The sequence below is a fragment of the Emydura macquarii genome, unplaced genomic scaffold (genome assembly GCF_026122565.2).
Source record: "Emydura macquarii macquarii isolate MOO-44397 ecotype Brisbane River unplaced genomic scaffold, CSIRO-AGI_Emac_v2 contig_509, whole genome shotgun sequence".
NCBI classification, from domain to species: domain Eukaryota; kingdom Metazoa; phylum Chordata; order Testudines; family Chelidae; genus Emydura; species Emydura macquarii.
This window is the reverse complement of record NW_027130646.1, coordinates 1,621,305-1,640,629: the sequence shown is the minus strand read 5'-3', so window position 1 is coordinate 1,640,629 and position 19,325 is coordinate 1,621,305. Positions and strand designations below refer to the sequence as shown.

The window sequence follows — 19,325 nt, the reverse complement described above, 5'->3', positions numbered from 1 at the left end:
TTCAACATCTTTATTAATGATCTGGGGGATGGGGTAGATTGCACCCTCAGCAAGATTGCGGACAACACTAAGCTGGGGGGAGTGATAGATACCCTGCAAGGTAGGGATAGGATGCAGAGTGACCTAAACAAACTGGAGGATTGGGCCAAAAGAAATCTGATGAGGTTCAACAAGAACAAGTGCAGAGTCCTCCACTTAGGAAGGAAGAATCCCATGCACAGCTATAGACTGGGGACCGACGAGCTGGGCAGCAGCTCTGCAGAAAAGGACCTGGGGGTAACAGTGGATAAAAAGCTGGATATGAGTCAGCAGTGTGCCCTGGTTGTCAAGAAGGCTAATGGCATATTGGGCTGCATTAGGAGGGGCATTGCCAGCAGGTCACGGGAAGTGATTATTCCCCTCTATTCGGCATTGGTGAGGCCGCATTTAGAATATTGTGTCCAGTTTTGGGCCCCCCACTACAAAAAGGATGTGGACAAGTTGGAGAGAGTCCAGTGGAGGGCAACAAAAATGATTAGGGGCCTGGAGCACAGGACTTATGAGGAGAGACTGAGGGAACTGGGCTTGTTTAGTCTGCAAAAGAGAAGAATGAGGGGGGATTTGATAGCGGCCTTTAACTACCTGAAAGAGGGTTCCAGGGAGGATGGGGCTAGGCTGTTCTCAGTGCCGGCAGATGACAGAACAAGGAGCAACGGTCTCAAGTTGCAGGGCGGGAGGTCTAGGTTGGACATTAGGAAAAAGTTTTTCACTAGGAGGGTGGTGACGCACTGGAATGGGTTACCTAGGGAGGTGGTGGAATCTCCATCTTTAGAGGTTTTTAAACTGAGGCTTGACAAAGCCCTGGCTGGGATGATATAGCTGAGTTTAGTCCTGCTTTGAGCAGGGGGTTGGACTAGATGACCTCCTGAGGTCCCTTCCAACTCTAATATTCTATGATTCTATGATTCTAAGTCTTCTCCCTCCCCTGGAAGACCACAGTTTGGGTCTCAGTGGAATAGTAAGATGGGGTTTGTGAACACCACACTGGAGAAGTAAGGGTTAAGGTCTGGACCGAGAAAACCCCACCCAACTGCTCTGTTGGGCTTGCTCATGGAGGAGGCTGAGCTCAAAAGGGAGCAGTTTAGCTCAGTCTGGGTGGACAGAGCAGGAGAGTAGTTGTGTTTTGCAGGCTCCAGCCAAGGAACCACTGAGGCCCCATGCAGCTGGGCCCAGTCCTCAATGCCAAGCCACCACAGGCCTTTCAATTGTGGAGATCAGCAATGACAAGCCGAGACTATGAAAGGAGAACTCTTTGGAGCACAGACTGAGAGCGCTCCAGAAAAGACTCAGAGGCAAACTGGTGACACCAACAGAGGAACAGAAACCAGGGTGGGAAGTGGCCCATGGAGCAGGCATAGAAACGTCCATACCCATTTTGGAATTACTGCTTCATTAGGCCCTGGGTTGGAACCTGATGAAGCAGGGGGACCTGGGTTCCCTTACTCCCAGTCATTGATGCTCGCTGCTGGGCAACAATCCAGAGTACTGCCACCTGTTCGTGCTGCTGGGACTAGACACAAACACTCACTTCCCTGATACATGGTAGAGAACATGGGCAATACCCAAGTGCTGTTAAAAGGACCACTGGACCACCAATTGAATGACCTTAAAGAGGACATGGATACAGAAAAGTTTCTGCAATGGATTCTGGAGAACTAGCAACAGCAAGGGCAGATACTGTAACAGATTGCAGCCCAGGATCAAGAGCTAATTTGGGAGCTGGTGGCCCAGTTCGAGGCATAACAAGAACACTTGATCCAGCAGGTGGTGATGCTTCTACAGCCCCAGAGGGCTTCCAACATCACAATTCCTGAACCTGTAGGAGATGCCTTCCCCACTGAGCTGCCCATCTGGCTCAGAAAAATGGGCCCTGGAGATGACACCAAAGCCTTCCTGATCACCTTCAAATGGGCGGCCACTGTGGCACGTTGGCCATCAGAAGCAGCCTATTAGAGCTTGAACACCGCTGAAGCACTGGGTTACTCCAAGGTAAAAGCAGCCGTACTCAACTACTTAGATATCAACCCCCAAGATGTTCTGCTGGAGTTTTCTGAGAGAGAGGTACCTGGCCCCGAGTGGTGGCCCAGCCTCTGAAGAACCAACGTTGGCACTGGTTAGACCCAGAAAAACAGACAAGAGCACAGATGGTGGAAATTACTGTGTTAGAACAATTCATCCATATTCTCCCAGTCACAGTAAAGGAGTGGGTGAAGTGCCATCAACCATATACCCTGGCAGAGGCCATGACCCTAATGGAGAACTACGTGCCTGCTGAGTGTCTAGCCTCACCAGCACTGAGGGCAGAGTTCCTGGAAGCAAGACTCTGACTCCTAGAAGGGGCCAGGCTAGGAGGGAAGGTTGAAGACTGCTAAATAGGTCATCATCCTAGGAGGTGCCCATGGCCACAAGGAGAGACCTAACTGCAGAGGTGGAACTGAGGAGGGACCAGAGCTGCCAAAGAGGGGGACTTGCCCAATCAGGAGGACCCACTGTACCATAGGCAGGCCAGCTGACAGTGATCCTGAAGGGCAAGTGCTTTGAGTGTGGACAGTTAGGCCATATCAGATGGAAGTGACCCTCCATGGACTGCAATTATGAGCAGGCATGGATGTCAGGCACCTGAACCTGGAAACGGGGCCTGATGTTGCTGCCAGTATGGGTCAATGGCACCAAAGTGATGGGCCTGGTGGACTCTGGATGTAGCCAGACCATCATTTGGACAAGCCTGCTGGAATCCCCTGGCATGGGGGAGAGGGCCTATCTACCTCCAATGCATCCACAGGGATGTGCTGCCGTACCCCATGACAAAAATGCAATGGAAGTAGATGGCCACACTGAGATATGCAGAGTTGATTTAGTGACCACCCTGGTCTACCCAGTAATATTGGGACAAGACTAGAGATGGTTTGAAGAACTCCAGTAGCAGTGGAACAAAGAACCATGTCCCTGACAGAGGCTGACCCAAGAATGAAGAATGACCCAAGAATGAAGGGATGCTGACACACCAGCCACCACACCCAGCCTTCACCCATCTTTAGGACCTAAAAATCCACTTCCTATTTGGATTTCAGTCCTTTTCTGCATGAAGGATTGTGGGATTGAGTGGGTTACAGCAAGCATCTGCAGGTAGTTTTGGTTTCCCAGTGGAAAAACATAAAGAGCCACTGATCTAAAGAAGCCCATTAGCAAAGGAAAATGATTATACTTTATAGTAGTACTTACCCAGTGCTGTCAGTTATCTTCATGCAATTCTTTTCAGATTCATAGTGTTGGTATGAAAATGGTACCATAGCAAATGGTATTCTGGATAATCATACTCAATTATAATTCTGTAAGATTTTTCCCTTAGGTGAGTGACATTATACAGGAAAGTATGGTTCAGGACCGTATTTATGTGATTGCATGCAGTTAAACACCTCAGTTTACTTTATTTAACCATGCTTTACGTGTCTTTACTTCCAGAGAGATGAACTAAGCCCTTTGCACTTATCTACCCGATATCTAGAGTGTTATTTTGTTACAGACAAAGCAAAGGTAAGTAATCATTGTGGCTTATGCCATTTATATTATTGTGGCATGCTGCACTCTTCACAACATCTATGTGAATTTTTGCCTGGAGTGGGCTTGAGACCCTGATGGTTTGCAGGCTGGATATAGGAAGATGGACAGTGTAACTGTGATCATTGGGACTGGCTCTAGGAGAGCAAGGAAAATAAAGGGTGCCTTGTGTGCCCACATCTTTGCATCAGTGGGTAACACATGTAGAAGTGTGATGTTGAGTAGAACTGCAGTATACATAGCTATTCATTTGCTACTGTGTTTTTATGGATTTTGATATTTTATTAAAACCTATGGATACAATTTGCTGACTCATCCTTTTTTCCCAGTATTCTACAATCAAACCATTTTGTTAACAAAGTATTGAAATATCAATTAAAAGCCACTGGAGGATTCCAGCTGCCTGCCAAAAATAAACAAAAGTGCAAAACAGTCTAGAAAAGAGCAAGTTTATATCAAAACCATCTATCTACAGTGCAAACATTAGGCTCACTAATAATGGAACTGAATGACAAAGTGTGCTTGTTCTCTTGCTCTTTGTGTGATTGGGGGTTGTATGCAAAGTTACAGGGGTGACATCATTGTCTTGCAGCAGTTCATCTGACCCTTTTCCCACATTGGTTGAGAATCCTCTCTTTGAGTCCTGGCGCCTGCATGTGTTCAGCAGTGGTAGAAAAGGGGTTCCAGGGAGGATGGAGCTAGGCTGTTCTCATTGGTAGTAAATGACAGAAATAGGAGCAATGGTCTCAAGATGCAATGGGGGAGGTCTAGGTTGGATATTAGGAAAAACTTTTTCACTATGTGAGTGGTGAAGCACTGGAATGGGTTACCTAGGGAGGTGGTGGAATCTCCATCCTTAGAGGTTTTTAAGGCCCATCTCAAGAAAGCCCTGGCTGCAATGATTTAGTTGGCATTGATCCTACTTTGAGCAGGGAGTTGGACTAGATGACCTCCTGAGGTCCCTTCCAACCCTAATCTTCTGTGGTTCTGTGATCTGATCTGGGTCCAGTTCCAGTACTGTGGTCTTTTCCTTTGACTCAGCCCCTTCTGGTGATGGGCTGTGTTCTGGTGCTGTCCTCATCATCTCTGCCTTCAGTCTGAAAATCATCATACCATCCCAGTTCAGAAACTAGTCATTCTGGACTGTTCAGTGAAGGCAATGGCAAGCATGCATTTGAATGCTTTATAGTAGGGACAGGTAGCTGAATAGTTTGTGGACTTGCTGTTGTCATCCTTTGCCTTGCAATAGGTGGTCTTGAGGTGCTTAATTTGCTCCCTGCACAGGGTAGCAGTCTAAGTTATCCCCACTCCACCAGCTTCTTTGCCGTATTTTTATATAAATTAAGTTTTCTAGTGGATCTTCCAAAATCATGCTCCCTGCTTTCATCACACCAGAGGTTAACCAGAACCCTGATTGCTTTTTTGAGCAGCTATTGGCTAATAGCTCCGTTTGGCTGAGCTGTAAAAAATGGAGCAGGTCTGTGCACGTCCAACAGGTTCTGCTGGGCAGCAGAAACCTTCCACTCAGGTGGTGTACTGGGCCAAGTGGAAGCGTCTTACCTGTTGGGCACAGTCCCGGGGTATCCCACCGAGCTGTTCGCCCGTACAGGCAATATTAGAGTATCTCCTCCATTTGAAGCTCCAGGGTCTAGCACCGGCCTCCCTCAGGATGCACCTGGTGGCCATCTCGTCCGTCCACCAGCCAATGGAAGGGAGGTCTTTATTTTCACACCCCATGTCGGTCAGGTTCCTCAAAGGAGTGGAGAGGCTATATCCACAGGTCCGCGACCCAGTGCCTCCCTGGGACTTGAACCTGGTCCTCGCCATGCTGACAGGACCCCCCTTCGAGGCCTTGGCTACATACCCGCTGCTCATCCTTTCTTGGAAGGTAGCCTTCCTGGTGGCCATTACATCGGCTAGGAGGGTCTCCGAGATAAGAACTTTAACCTCAGAGCCCCCCTACACAGTCTTTTATAAAGATAAGGTCCGACTGAGACCCCACTCGGCCTTCCTGCCTAAGGTGGTGTCTCAGTTTAACTATAACCAGGATATCTTCCTCCCCGTGTTCTTTCCTAAACCGCATTGTTCGGAGGAGGAGCGGAGATGGCATTCGCTGGATGTCAGACGAGTCCTGGCCTACTACATTGAGTGGACCAGGCCGTTTTGGAAGTCAACACAGGTGTTCGTAGCAGTGGCAGACCGGATGAAGGGCTCACCTGTCTCCACCCAGCGCATCTCCACCTGGATCACTGCCTGCATCAGGACCTGCTACGAGCGTGCGAAGGTGCCGCTTCCAGGAGCTGTGACAATGCACTCAACCAGAGCCCAGGCCCCATCTGCGGCCTTCCTGGGAAGAGTGCCCCTGCAGGACATCTGCAGAGCAGTGACCTGGTCGTCGGTCCATACCTTCACGTCCCACTACGCCATCGTACAGCAGGCGAGAGAGGACACGGGCTTTGGCAGAACCGTGCTGGCGAGAGCGGCTCGACGCTGACTCCTACCCACCTCCAAGGTATGGCTATTTAATCACCTAAATTGGAATGGATATGAGCAATCACTCGAAGATAGAAAACAGGGTTACTTACCAGTAACTGTTGTTCTTCAAGATGTGTTGCTCATATCCATTCTACACCCACCCTCCGTCCCCGCTATCGGAGTCAGCAGAAAGAAGGGACTGAGGGCATGGGCGCGGTACTCCAGGGGGCGCCTGAGCCGACCCTACAGGGCTCGCTAAGGGGAAAAAGTTCCGGGAACCAGTGCACGGGGCACACAGTCACCTATATTGGAATGGATATGAGCAACACATCTCGAAGAACAACAGTTATTGGTAAGTAACCCTGTTTTGTGGTCTCTCTGAACCATGCCCTGGGTACCTGAGGAACCAGCAGCATCAAGGGTACCTGATTGGAGAATCAGTGGAACTGGATCATCTGAAGATACTGACAACCTTGGATTTAGAGGTAGATTCTCTACCTCATGAGACAGGTATACGTTCTTTTGAAGGCTTATGAGAGGAGTCCTGTGTCTTCCTCTTATAAGCCCTGGAGGTGTGAGGCTCTGATTATATAGAGGCAGCAGACTTGCTCAGGACCAATGTTCTAAAGAGGAACTACATGCAAAAAAGGAGATAAGAAGTATTAAGTCCCAACAAAGGACTTGGAATTTTTATTTTGCCATCACTCCCCTAATTTCTTCGTAGTTCACTCAGTGAGTAAACGTGGTAGGCAGCATCACGCTGAAACCGTGCCTCATGACAAAGACCATAAGCATCTGGACCTTCTGGGGACGAAGTCTTATTCCTTGGCCTCCTTAGAGTTTAGTATAGTCAATTATCAGGTGTTGATAGTGAAGTACAACCACGTGAATTATACCAAGTTGAACTTTTTCGTGGACCATCTGCCAATAGAACACAGGGAACAGTATCAGGCAATTATTGCGGAGGGCCAGCCATTTGCCAAGACAATCCTACATGCCTTCCTTGACACCGCTGATACCACCACCCATTTGATTGCTACATTGGTGGTAATGAGAAGAGCTTCCTGGGTCCAACTCTCTGGATTCTCAAAAGAAGTCCAGAGTACAGCGGAGGACCTGTCTTTTGCTGGGTCTATGTTATTCACAGATAGAGCCAGAGTCATACTAATAGTTCTAGCCTGGTCCAGACAAATGTGCCTTCATTATCTGATACAGCTGGCTGTTTGCTCTCCAATTACTTTTTACAACCTGCTCAGAAAATGTAAAATAAATGCTATTACACAGCAGGAAACAAACTATTTACTACATGCATTCTCAGAAATGGACATGGTTTGCCAGTTGCTGTGACTGCAGACAGGTTTTACCTGTGACTACATCACTTCTGGATGTATCGAACTACACTCTAACTCTTAAAACCTTGGGTCTATCATTGAGCTCCATAAAGGTCCACATGGCAGCCATCACAGCTTTCCACCCCCCAATAGAGAGCTATTCTGTCCTTGCCCACCCGACCACAGCAAGATTCCTCAAAGGCCTGGGAAACATCTATCCACTGATCCAACACCCTACTCCAGTATGAGACCTCAGCCTGGTCCTTAAATGCCTTACAAGACTGCCCTTCAAACTTCTGGCTACCTGATCACTGATCCATTTGTCAATGAAGACTGCACTCCTAATTGCCATCACGTCAGTGCACCAGGTTGGATAAATAGGGGCCCTGGTAGTATACCCCCCTCACAGTGTTTTTATGGACAAGATCACACTGCAGCCTCACCCCAAATTCTTACCTGAAGTTTCTTCTGAGTTCCAGCAATCAGCCTATGCACCTGTCTGTCTTCCACCCCAAATCACATCTAAATCACCAGGAGGCAGAGCTACACATCTTAGGCATCAGGAGAGACCTGGGCTTCTATCTATATAGGACAAAATAATTCAGAAAGACACCAAGATGAATAACCTGTGAAACAGATAGAGATTACCGATCCTTTTGACCTAACCAGAGAATTTCCAAGTGGATATCATGTTGCATTAACTCTTATTATAAGTCTTGCAATATTCATCCACCTTTGGAAATATGCACTCATTCTACAAGTTCCATTTCCACTTCTACAGCCTACCTCAGAAATGAGCTGATTAATGAAATCTATAAAGCCACTACTTGGGCGTCTAGTCATATGTTCACCAAACACTGCGCTATAACTCATGACTCCACCTCTGATACTGTCTTTGGCTTGGCTATACTTTTACTGGACTGAACTCTGAAGCCCCCTCCACCGTAGAGGACACTGTTCAATAGTAGTCTAGAGTAGAGCACCCATATGAATACTACTCGAAGAAGAAGAAAAGGTTACTCACCATGTGTAGTTACATCTCAGAGTACCACAGTGTGTCCCTAAGGTGCTCCACTTCCCACCCTCTGCTTCGGAGTTCTCTGCCATGAAGTTTTGTGGTAGAGAAGGAATTGAAGGCAGTTCGCCTGTACATGTGAACTAAAGGCAGTTCGCCTATATAACAGCAGCATGAAGCACGAGACTGACTAACAACAATGTGCAGACTGAACAGACTCTGCTATGAGAAATCTCCAGTCAAAGGCACAGGGGGCGCTAGCACATCTAGAGTGGAGCACCTCAAGGATGACACATCTTAAGGAACCACAGTTACTGCACAGGGTGCGTACCATTTCTTCAGAGGACATATGAGCATATGGCTAAGAGTTTTGCTTGTTTATGATAGTGGGGTTTGTGCTAAAACACGTGAAAACACCTGGGAAGGACTTCAGTGTAGACCTACTCTTTGGAACAAAGAATGTGATTGGTAGTATTGGAAACTCTACCTTGGAAAGCATTGACTCTGAAAAGCATTAAGGAGTGATGGAGGATAACCAACAGAACATGAACAGCTAGTGCAATGCTGTAGCTGAGTGAACTAACACAATTATTGGATGTATAAACAGAGCAATACTGAGTTGGAGTAAGAAAGTAGTATTACTTTTCTCTCCAGCGTTGTTGCACCATTTACTGAATACTGTGCCCAGTCCACTTTTGAACGGGTATTGAAAAATTGATGAGGGTTCAGAGAATACCCACCTACAAGGATGATTGAGGTCTGGAATGCCTGCCTTCCAGTCAGAGACTTAAGAAGATCAATCCTTTACTAAAGAAAAGGTTAAGTGGTGACTTGATCAGCCTGTAACATTGGGATATGATTTCTGATAGCAGAGGGTTTTCTAATCTAACAGACAAAGATATAGCAAGACCTTATGTCTGGAAATTGAAGCTAAATAAATTCAGGCTGATAAATTTTAACAGTGAGGTTAATTAACCAGTGGAACTGTTTATGAAGGGACATCGTGGATTTATTATCACTGAAGTTTTTAAATCAATATTGGATGAGTTCCTGAAAGATATGTTCATTCAACCTGAACATGAGCTTCCAGTGTGACACTGTGGCCAAAAGGGCTAATGTGATCCTTAGATGCTTAAACAGAAATCTTGAGTAGAAGCAGAGAGGTTATTTTGCCTCTCTATTGGGTACTGGTGCAAGTGATACTGGAATATTATGTCCAGTCCACAAATTAAGAAGGGTGTTTGATAAACTGGAGAGGGTTCAAAGAGCCACCATGAAAATTATTAAAGGATTAGAAAACATGTTTTATAGTGATAGACTCATGGAGCTCAAACTATTTAGCCTTAACGAAGAGAAGGTTAAGGGGTGACTTCATCACATTCTGTAAGTATCTACATGGAGAACAAATATGTGATAATAGACTCTTCAATCTAAATCAAAGAATGAAAATACTGATGGAATATTTTCAGAGGAGCAAAACCACAGGTGTTTAATTATCATTAAAATGGAAAAAGTAAATTAACAAAAACTGAGATAAGTGAAATGACATGTTGGCATATTTGTGTGAATTGCAGTTAATTTGGAAAGATTTTTCATGAAACATCTGCTGCTGTTTAAAGATCTTACATAGAATTAATTTTCTGTTCAGAATGGAGATTCCAAGACATTTTGGTCTTTTTACTCCTAGTTCCGCCTTGAAGATTCCAATGAAACTTTGTTGACATTGAAGATGCTTCAGTATGTCCATTTAACAAGTGAGGTGAGTTATTTAATCTTATTTATTATGGGCACAATTGTGACTGATGTTATATGTCTGCACTGGGCAATCAGGAGACATAAGGTGCCGTCATCAGGTGTCAGAGTGCACAGGCTCGTTGCTCCTGAACAACTCTGAATGACGTTCAGACAGGACTCACTTGCAATGTGACAACTCCTTGGGGCATATGCTTATTGAGGCAAAACTCCTTGGCTTCAGTGCCTCCTTGGGTTTGACCTCTCAGCGGTCAGCACCCCTGTTCACACTGTGAGCTCCCCAGAGAGAGTCTGCTTGAATGGGACTCTGGGTAAGCCTTGCATGCCCCCAAAGAGGCCACGCAACCTAACCTCACAGTCAGCAGTGACTCTCAGCCAGTGTTGCAAAAGGATTTATTTGACAACTGGAACACAGCATAGAATAGATCTTGTTAGCACAGAAAGTAGGAAAATGTAACAAAGGCCATCTTGGGGGAATCCAGAGCCCTGTGCTCTCCCTCTTGAGTCCCGAACCAGGAGACTGCCCCGCTTTCAGCAGCCAAGCCTCAGACATTCCAATTGACCCTGCTCTATCCTCTGTCCTTCTCCTGAGCAAACAGGTCACCTAGCCTCTACTTCTTTGTTCCAACTTGTCACAGCTAGCTGGCTTCTAGTAATGGAGCACCAACCATCAGTTCTCAGGTTACAGAGTGTCTGGTCATTATTTGTGCGCAGGCAGCTAGAGGCAGAGACACCTGCCCGGTAGGGTCTCTGCAAAAATCACATATCCTTGTCCCATCAACTAGATATTTGTGTAATACACAGGGGAAAATGAGGCATGCACACACAGTACTTATGCAAGACATTAAGAACCCTCCCCCCCCACTTTGTCATACCAGGTTACCTGTATAGAGGATTGCAGCTTTGGAATGGATTAAGTTTATATGCTTTATCACCTTCTTTCCCATTGAAAGCAGGGTCTATCATAATCTGAGGAGGAATTCTGGATTTTGGAAGAAATCAAACCAGCTTTGTTTCCATGCTCCCACTGATTATCATATTCATACTCTCTTTAAAAGTTCTAACAATTCTCTCTACTAAGTCATTGGAAGCTGGACAGTGTTTCCCTGGTTTCTCAGAACGCAAAACAGTGATAACTTAACTGTTTCACTGCAGGCAGTGTCAGGAATAAGTCAATGGGAATAGAGTACTTCCAGCTGATAAGAGGTTGATACAAATAAGTGTGTTGTTATCTAAAACTACTATTTATTAGATTTATTAGACATAAGCAATAGAATTAGGACATCCCAAATAATTACCTAAAATCTGAGATGGTATCAAGTAATTAGCAGCAGGTCAACAATGGCTGGTCACTTCCCCACTGGGGAGTAGAGTGTTAGGAAAAAGTCTCTCAGTATAGCTTCAGAGAACTGCTCCAAAATACACTCTATTATCTAGTTTTTTTATAGCTTTTACAAAACATATAGCTCATCACTTTATTGAAGTTATTCAATAAACTACTTATCAAAAATACATTCTTAACGATCTTAGCCATAATAAACTTCTATATCATGAGCGTCCATATTCAAGGTCTCCATCCACTTAATGTCTTTCAGACTCATAATTTGTTCACTCTTTTCTCCCCTTCTCCCATTCTGATTAATTAATGGTTACTGAATGCACACAATATGGCTGTGATTAGCTTGATCAAGTTCTGGGGTAACACTCCCCTCCATTCTGGAGTAACAGTGGTATGGGGAAATTTAAATATGTTTTATCCCATTCTTGTCACCAATTTTGTAAAGGGTCTTCTCAGCACGACAAAAACAACACTTCACTCACTTCACTTCACTCACATCCCAACAACCCTCCTCAAAACAACAATTTTGAGGGTCTGAGTTGCCTTACCCAATTCCAAGTGCTGAAACGATCAACAATCATCCATCATTTTGGAGAATGTCTGACCCCATTCCACCAAGTATGGCAGACCAACACATCGGAAAACTAGGTATTAGAAATTATCGACATTGGTTACTCAATTTAATTTACCTCCTTCCCCCCATCCACCCTCGTTCTCTCTCCCTCTTCAGATACCACTCTCACGAGCACCTTCTATGACAGGACATAAACCACCTCCTGCACTTGAGTGCCATAGAACCAGTGCTGACACAACACAGGGGGAAGGGCTTTTATTCCCCCTAATTCTTAAATCAAAGAAAAAGCAGAGGATGGAGGCCCATTCTTGACCTAAGAAACTCAACAAGTTTGTGAAGGTTCAACAGTTCAGGTTGGTCACATTAGTAATGATAACTCTAGTACTGAAATGTGGGAACTGGTTCTCAGACCTTGACCTCCAAGGCCCATATTTTCAAATCTCCATATACCCCTCACACAGAAGATTTCTCAGTTTTGTTCTGGAAAAAGATCACTATCAGTACAAGGTACTGCCTCTTTATGGCTCCCAGCGTGTTTTCTAAGGTTCTTGCAGTGGTGGCAGCACACCTCCGTAAGCAAGGCCTCATGATATTCCCCTACTTGAATGACTGTCTCCTGAAAGTCCACTTCCGGGAAGATGCTCTAGCAGCTACTCAAAAGACAATGGCTCTCTTTTCATAACTAGGACTACAAATAAACATGCAAATATCAACTTTGACATCTGTATAAAAACTAGAATTCATCAGGGCCCACCCGGATGCATTGAAGGCCAAAGCCTCATTACCACTACACAGATTTATCACCCTAAGCAATCTGATCATCACAATGCAGACCAGCTCAAAGACATTGGCCAGGGCTTGCCTATAACAATTAGGACATATGGCAGCAACTACATTTGTCATAAACCATGCCAGGTTATATATGCGTTGTCTTCAGGGCTGGCTCAGGACAATATACAACCCACACAGACACAGTCTGAACAAGTGTCTCATGATGCCACGCAAAGTCAAAAACTCTCTAGACTGGTGGAGTCAACTCCACAATATGTGTGTTGGAGTTTCCTTCACACACCCCTCCCCATCACTGATACTTATAATGGACACATCTCTGTTAGCTGGGGAGCACACTTGCACAACACACAATTCATGGCAGGTGGTCCTCCTCAGAGAGAACATTACACATCAGTTTAGTGGAACTACAAGCAGTCCACAACACATGCTCGCAGTTTTTATCTCTGAGCAGGAACAAGGCCATAAAGGTACTGACAGACAACATCGCTTGCATGTTTTATATAAACCATCAAGGGGGACCAAGGTCACACTCCCTTTGCACCAAAGTACTGAGATTATGGAATTGATGCATCCATCACAACATCAACATATCAGCTACCTATCTACCAGGATGTCAGAACATCACAATGGATGCACTAAGCAGAAAATTCTCTCAGGACTACAAGTGAGAAATAAAACCATGGTTCTACAGAGTATAATCAGACACTGGGATTTCCCAAGTAGAGACCTTTTTACTACAGCTCAGAATGCCAAGTGTCCACAATTCTGTTCACGAGCAGGATTGGGTCCCCAATCTCTGGAAGATGCTTTCCTCATCAAATGGGATGTGCCTCTGCTGTACACATTCTCCTCTATCTCCTTGATATCCAGGATAATACACAAGATAAAGGCCTAACAACCCAGAATCATCTTGATAGCTCCCACATGGCCCAGACAAACTTGCTTCCCTTACCTATTGCAGATGAATCAAGTTCAATTGAACTTTTGAACTATTCAGCTACTGAAGTTGAATCAAGACTTCAAAAAAACATCTCAACCCAAATCAGGGTGAGAAGTTAAAATCCCAAAAATCTTCACAAACTGACAAACTAAATCAGAATGTTTTGTTCCTATAATTTCAAAAGTATTCAATGCAACCAATTTTAGTATAACTGGCTTAAATTTTGAAATCAGAAGTCACTTCAAATGCAGAAACCCAATCTTTTTATTTCAAGACTGTCAAAATGGGACATTTTGACAATTTTGATTTTTTTTTTTTTTGCAAAAAGAAATTTCTTGAAACTGACTCTTTCCCATAAACAGTTTTGATTTTGACAAATCAACGTTTTTAAACAGGAAAATGCCTCAAGGACATTGTTTTTGACCAATTGTGTATTCAAGTAATATAAAATTCTGCCACACCTGAGTTGCCTTTATCTGTGATCCTATGCATGATGAAATGAAGTTGACTTCCCATTCCATGACCTCAGGTTCATGCTTAGAATTCCTGTTGGTGATGCAGTTGTAGGCGGACCAATTGAGAAACTGTGGTAGTAGCCTTCCAATTCAAGGGAAGGTTCTTGTTATGCCACTTTCTCTTTAGAGATTACCTTTCCTGTTTCCCTCAGGTGTGGGACAGAACTTTTGTTAAAAAAACAGTCCTTCTATGGTGGTGGTATAGATCCCACACTGTATTGGCCAGGAAAGGGTTAATAAATGCATCAGTTATGTCTCCAGCTGCTATTTTGTTTGATTAGCATCAGCTGGGATAAAAGTCTCCAATTTAGGCAGAAAACATGGCTGCCCGAGAGGCTCAGAGCTTGAGGAAGCAGGCAGCAGCAGACTGGAAAGAAACCACCCAGGGAGACAGATCTCTTGGGAGAGAGAATTAGAAAACATCTCTGTGAAAGATGCTTGTGAACAGACATAGATGAACGTAGTCCAGGGAAGCAGCAGGGGATCAATCATATGAAGCAGATTTTAGATGGTTAACACAGGGACCTGTCTGGAATCCAGATGGGAGAGAGCATGAGCCTTCCACAGAAGGGAGGTGTAAACTTCAGGAGTAAATTGGCAAGGAATACTGAGCCCAAATCAGTGCCGAAGGCCTGGTCAGAAGTCATTAGACTTTAGATTTATTTGGACTTTTTGTTACCCTTGGAGGGGACCTGCTTTAAGTGACTTGGCCAGAGTTCTGGGTTCAAAGAAGGGACATATCACTAAATGGGCCAAGCAGCTACTGGCAGGAGAGGGTTCAGACAAAATGGGTTCTGTGCTATGCCTAGCCATGAGGGGGCACAGCAACCTGTGCCTGGTCTGGAGCTTTCCAACTTCCAGCCGTGAGATTCCTGAAAAGTCTTCTGAACATAAAACCTCCATTTAAAAATCAAGGGAATAAAGAAAGAGCCCTCACTGCACTCCCATTCTCCCCTGGGCTCCCATTGCTATCTAGCACTGTGCTAAGTGTCTGGGAAGATGGGAGCCTGTCCCTAAGTTTCCACTGATCCCCTGACATGTTAAGGTATCTGGATGATCATGAAGAGGCTTTGCTCAGCTGCCCCCTCTGCTTCTTTGTCCTTTAACTATATGCAGAGGGAAAGGAAATCTTGGATTATTTCAGGGGTGGAGGGGTGAGTAGGAGACACTGGCCTCAGCTGATCTAGTGCTGTTGTTTTCAGGTCTGTCCATTCTCCCTTGCTGAAAAGACCCTATAAATACCAATAGGGAGCAGAAGAACAATTATAAATAGCTTTTAATTTTTTTTTCCAAATGTCAGGACATACTTACTTAAAAGATGCTCTACCAGAAATTTGAATTTTGGAAATCTGTACTTTTATATTAAAATATCAAGTTGAGTGTCCCTTTAAAAAGTTTAACTTAGTATTTGTGCAGTTAATACATAGGTCTTCTGTCAAGCTACATTTAGTTAGGGTTCAGGCAACATACTGTTGATTTTTCTCTGCAATATCATTTTTAGTGGTTAATAATAACCCCCCTACTCAGTTCCAGGAAGCAAAGCTGTGCATGAGAGTGGTGATATCATGTTAATACATGAGACAGAAAATACAATAGATCATCACCAGAACAGAACAGAGAAACAGGCTGTACCCAAAGAACTGTCAAACACACAACGTTAACAAATGATTTTTTTTTCAGCTTTAGTAATCATGAGTGGTATTTGTAACGATAATGTGTAAACATTTTTTTCGGGTAGAAATAAGATTTTTTCAGATCAACAACAGTGTCCCTTTAACATGGTTTGATTCTGAATGCAACTTCTATGGCTGAAGAACTAAACAGCTGGGGTTGTAACAACTACAGAAGTAAATTACTGGGGAGTAACGCTAGCAATGTGGATTACGTGAAGGATCATAGCTTCAAAGGGTTACACGTAGATGACTTTTAAAATATTTATGTTTTTAGATGTACCGTCCACTTGGCCTTCATGTTATTCTGATTGGACTAGAGCTGTGGACAGAAAGGGATCTCATTACAATTACTCACCTTTTGGATCAGGTTCTTGGATTTTATTCAGCCTATGTTGGAAAGTTCCTTATGGGCCGTGTACATTTTGACCACACAGAATTATTTGCGTAAGATTCCTTTATTTCCATCTTTAAAAATATGGTAATACTGTTCTTTATATTTATTACTGTCAATATTAAATTCAGATCTTAAAGATATTTGCAAGATTTTGTTTGGAAACTTGACAAACTACCCCCAAAAATGTGTCCATTATTCTCTTGCATAGCCGAGATGCCCTTTGCAGGACTGGGTTTTTCCTTGCTTCTGTTGCCTAAGCGGCATGAGCAGCTTGACAGTCTCCACTTGCCTGGCAAAATCCTCAGTTCATTCTACCTCCTCTGCAACAGCACAGATGGCTTCCAGATCTCCTGAACCACATTGGACAAAGCAAATAAGAAACCCTGCTCAAATTCTATGCAAACATTCATAGATTAAAAATCCAGAAGTGACCTTTGTGATCTTCTTGTATGACCTGCATAACTCAGACCATAGTATTTGCCTGAATTAATTCCTGTTTGAACTAGAGCATATCTTTTAGAAAAACATCCAGTCTTGATTTCAAAATTGCCATTGATGGAGAATCCACCATAACCTTTGGTAAAATGTTTCAATGGTTATCTATCCTCACTGTTAAAATATGTGCCTTATTTCTAGTCTATATTTGTCTAGCCTCAACTTCCAGCCATTGGATCTTGTTATAACTTTGTTTGCTAGACTGAAGACTGAGGAGTTCTCTGTTATCAGATTCCAGGTCCTCCTATAGGTCTGTCCGGACAGTGATAAAGTCACCTCTTAACCTTCTCCTTGATAACCTAGACAGATTAAGCTCCTTGAGTATTTCACTATAAGGTATGTTTCCATTCCTGTAATTATTCTCATGGTTCTTGTCAGAATCCTCTCCAGTTTTCAACAACTTTCTTGAATTGTGGACACCAGAGCTGAACAAAAATATTCCAGCAGCTGTTGAACCCATTCCAAATACAGTGCTGATATAACCTATCTCCTTTCACTCAATATCCCCCTGTTTCTATATGCAAGAATCATGTTAGTCCTTTTGGCTACACACTGCACTGGAAGCTCGTGTTCAGCTGATTATCCACTGTGACACCCATATAACATATGATACAAAAAACAGTTCCTATTCCGAAGAGTTTACTATCTAAAAATATGAGGCGATTACAGGTGGAGATATACAAGGAAATAGACAGGAGGACAAGGTTACAGTGAATTATTTGGTTAAATTGTTGTATTTGAAACAATAAGCAGCAGTCATCACAGGCCCACTGTGTAGCCTGCAATAGGATACAAGCCTGTTAAAAGCCAGGACAAGTCTAGTGGTGCCTTCAGTGCTCAACTCTGTTTCAACCCTGACAGGAAAAAAGTCTACTGATTTTTTTGCTAGAGCGCAGTAACACCAGCTGCTTCAAAGGCATGAACAACATTTTCATTTATGTCAGCAGCAACACCAGAAGCAACAAAGAGCTTAAAGGACCCATGTCAGCACTGGTGATTCAACAGCACCTCTGGTTTCAGCAAGGAGCTCATAATCTGCCTCCTCCTGAACAACACCAAAAGAAGATCAAAGGCTTCTCTCTCCTGTAACACTTCTCAGGGCAGCCCCTGAGAAGTTTCCATTTCAGCACCCCTGGTTTCAATAACAGTTCTGGTGAGGCCTAATCCAGTGACTGAGCCATCACAGAATTTAAGCTTTAGAGGCCATCACATATCTTGTCATTGGACTCTGTTATAGCACTCTCAATCCAGCAATAGATATTTAGTTCCTCAGACCCTGCCTCAGCTACTATAGCTGGATTCCCACAAGAAGCCCTTCTGGGTTGCCTAGGATGAGGGTAAATTAGCCTTTTTCTCTCTCTGTCATTTAAATTTCTGTCCAGTATAGGATATATATGAACTCTAATCTGGAGGAATATGAAGAAGAGACATAGGAAAGACTCTTCTTTCCTGATATCTTCTTGGTGATAAGGAAATAATTTACAATCCTTCATATACAGCTGGGGCCCTAAAAGACAAAGCAAGAAATCAAAGCAAAGAAAACAAAAGATGACTAGGTATATTTCCTTTGAACTTAAAAAAGGAGATGTGCATCCCACTGTTCTCCTTCCTAGAAGAAGTGAAAGTCAGAACGAAAGTGCCCTAATAAATCTAAATGACTCAATAAGAAATATCAGAATTTGTATACTGCGTTCAAATCTGATGCTTCCCAAGGTGAATGCAGCTATTGCTTTTGTGGTAAAGGATTCAGTAATATCACCTGAATGGGACTTCCTTTCTCTTCTTCCTCTTTTATATATATATATATATATATATATATATGACATCAGTTGCATTTGGTTGTGTCCTCCATGCTCCATAGGTTTTCTGGCAGAAGCTATTATCTCAGATGTACTGTTGGATGACCCCTATGTTTTTTCTCCAAAGCTCTGGCAACTAGTACAGTAGACAGAAGATACATGTTTGTTTTGGACCCTGGAAGGCTTAAAGCTATAAATTTCTGTGTTGATGGAACCAAGGTATGGTTAAAATCTGAGACCATTGTTGTTTTGGTAGGGTTGTAGAAGAGTGTCCAGCTTCTTACAATATCCTATCTGAATAGATCAGAACTAGTATTTACACTATTGGCTCACTAGCCATTGTTTCTTGTCCAAAAGGGATTAGATTCCACTTCTCTAGAAGTATGGCTTTTCTTCCTCTGTAAAGGAGAAGCCTCCTTTTTAGAGAATTGCAAGGTAGCCACTTGAGCCCTGGAAAAGCTTCCAGTGACATTAATGGTCTTTGAATAAAGTTTTGGTCCTCTCTGATTTTTTTCTCCTGGCACTCCACATTAGACCTTTGCACCAAAAAGCCTTTGGCAAATGTGTCCTTGGGGAGGTCATTTATAAATAGTTTCCTTTGCCTGGGCAATCCTGGTGGTCATTTTATTTTATA

General features: G+C 43.7%; 1 protein-coding gene across 1 annotated transcript in view; it reads left to right on the top strand.

Annotated features, from left to right (window-relative positions):
- Positions 1–19,325, top strand: part of LOC137147207 (zinc metalloproteinase-disintegrin-like cobrin) — a 34,572-nt gene that overhangs the window by 3,055 nt on the left and 12,192 nt on the right. Inside the window, exons 3-5 of the mRNA XM_067539094.1 lie at positions 3,502–3,573; positions 10,106–10,177; positions 16,278–16,447. Coding sequence (XP_067395195.1) covers positions 3,502–3,573; positions 10,106–10,177; positions 16,278–16,447 — 314 coding nt within the window. The remainder of the gene's footprint in view (positions 1–3,501; positions 3,574–10,105; positions 10,178–16,277; positions 16,448–19,325) is intronic.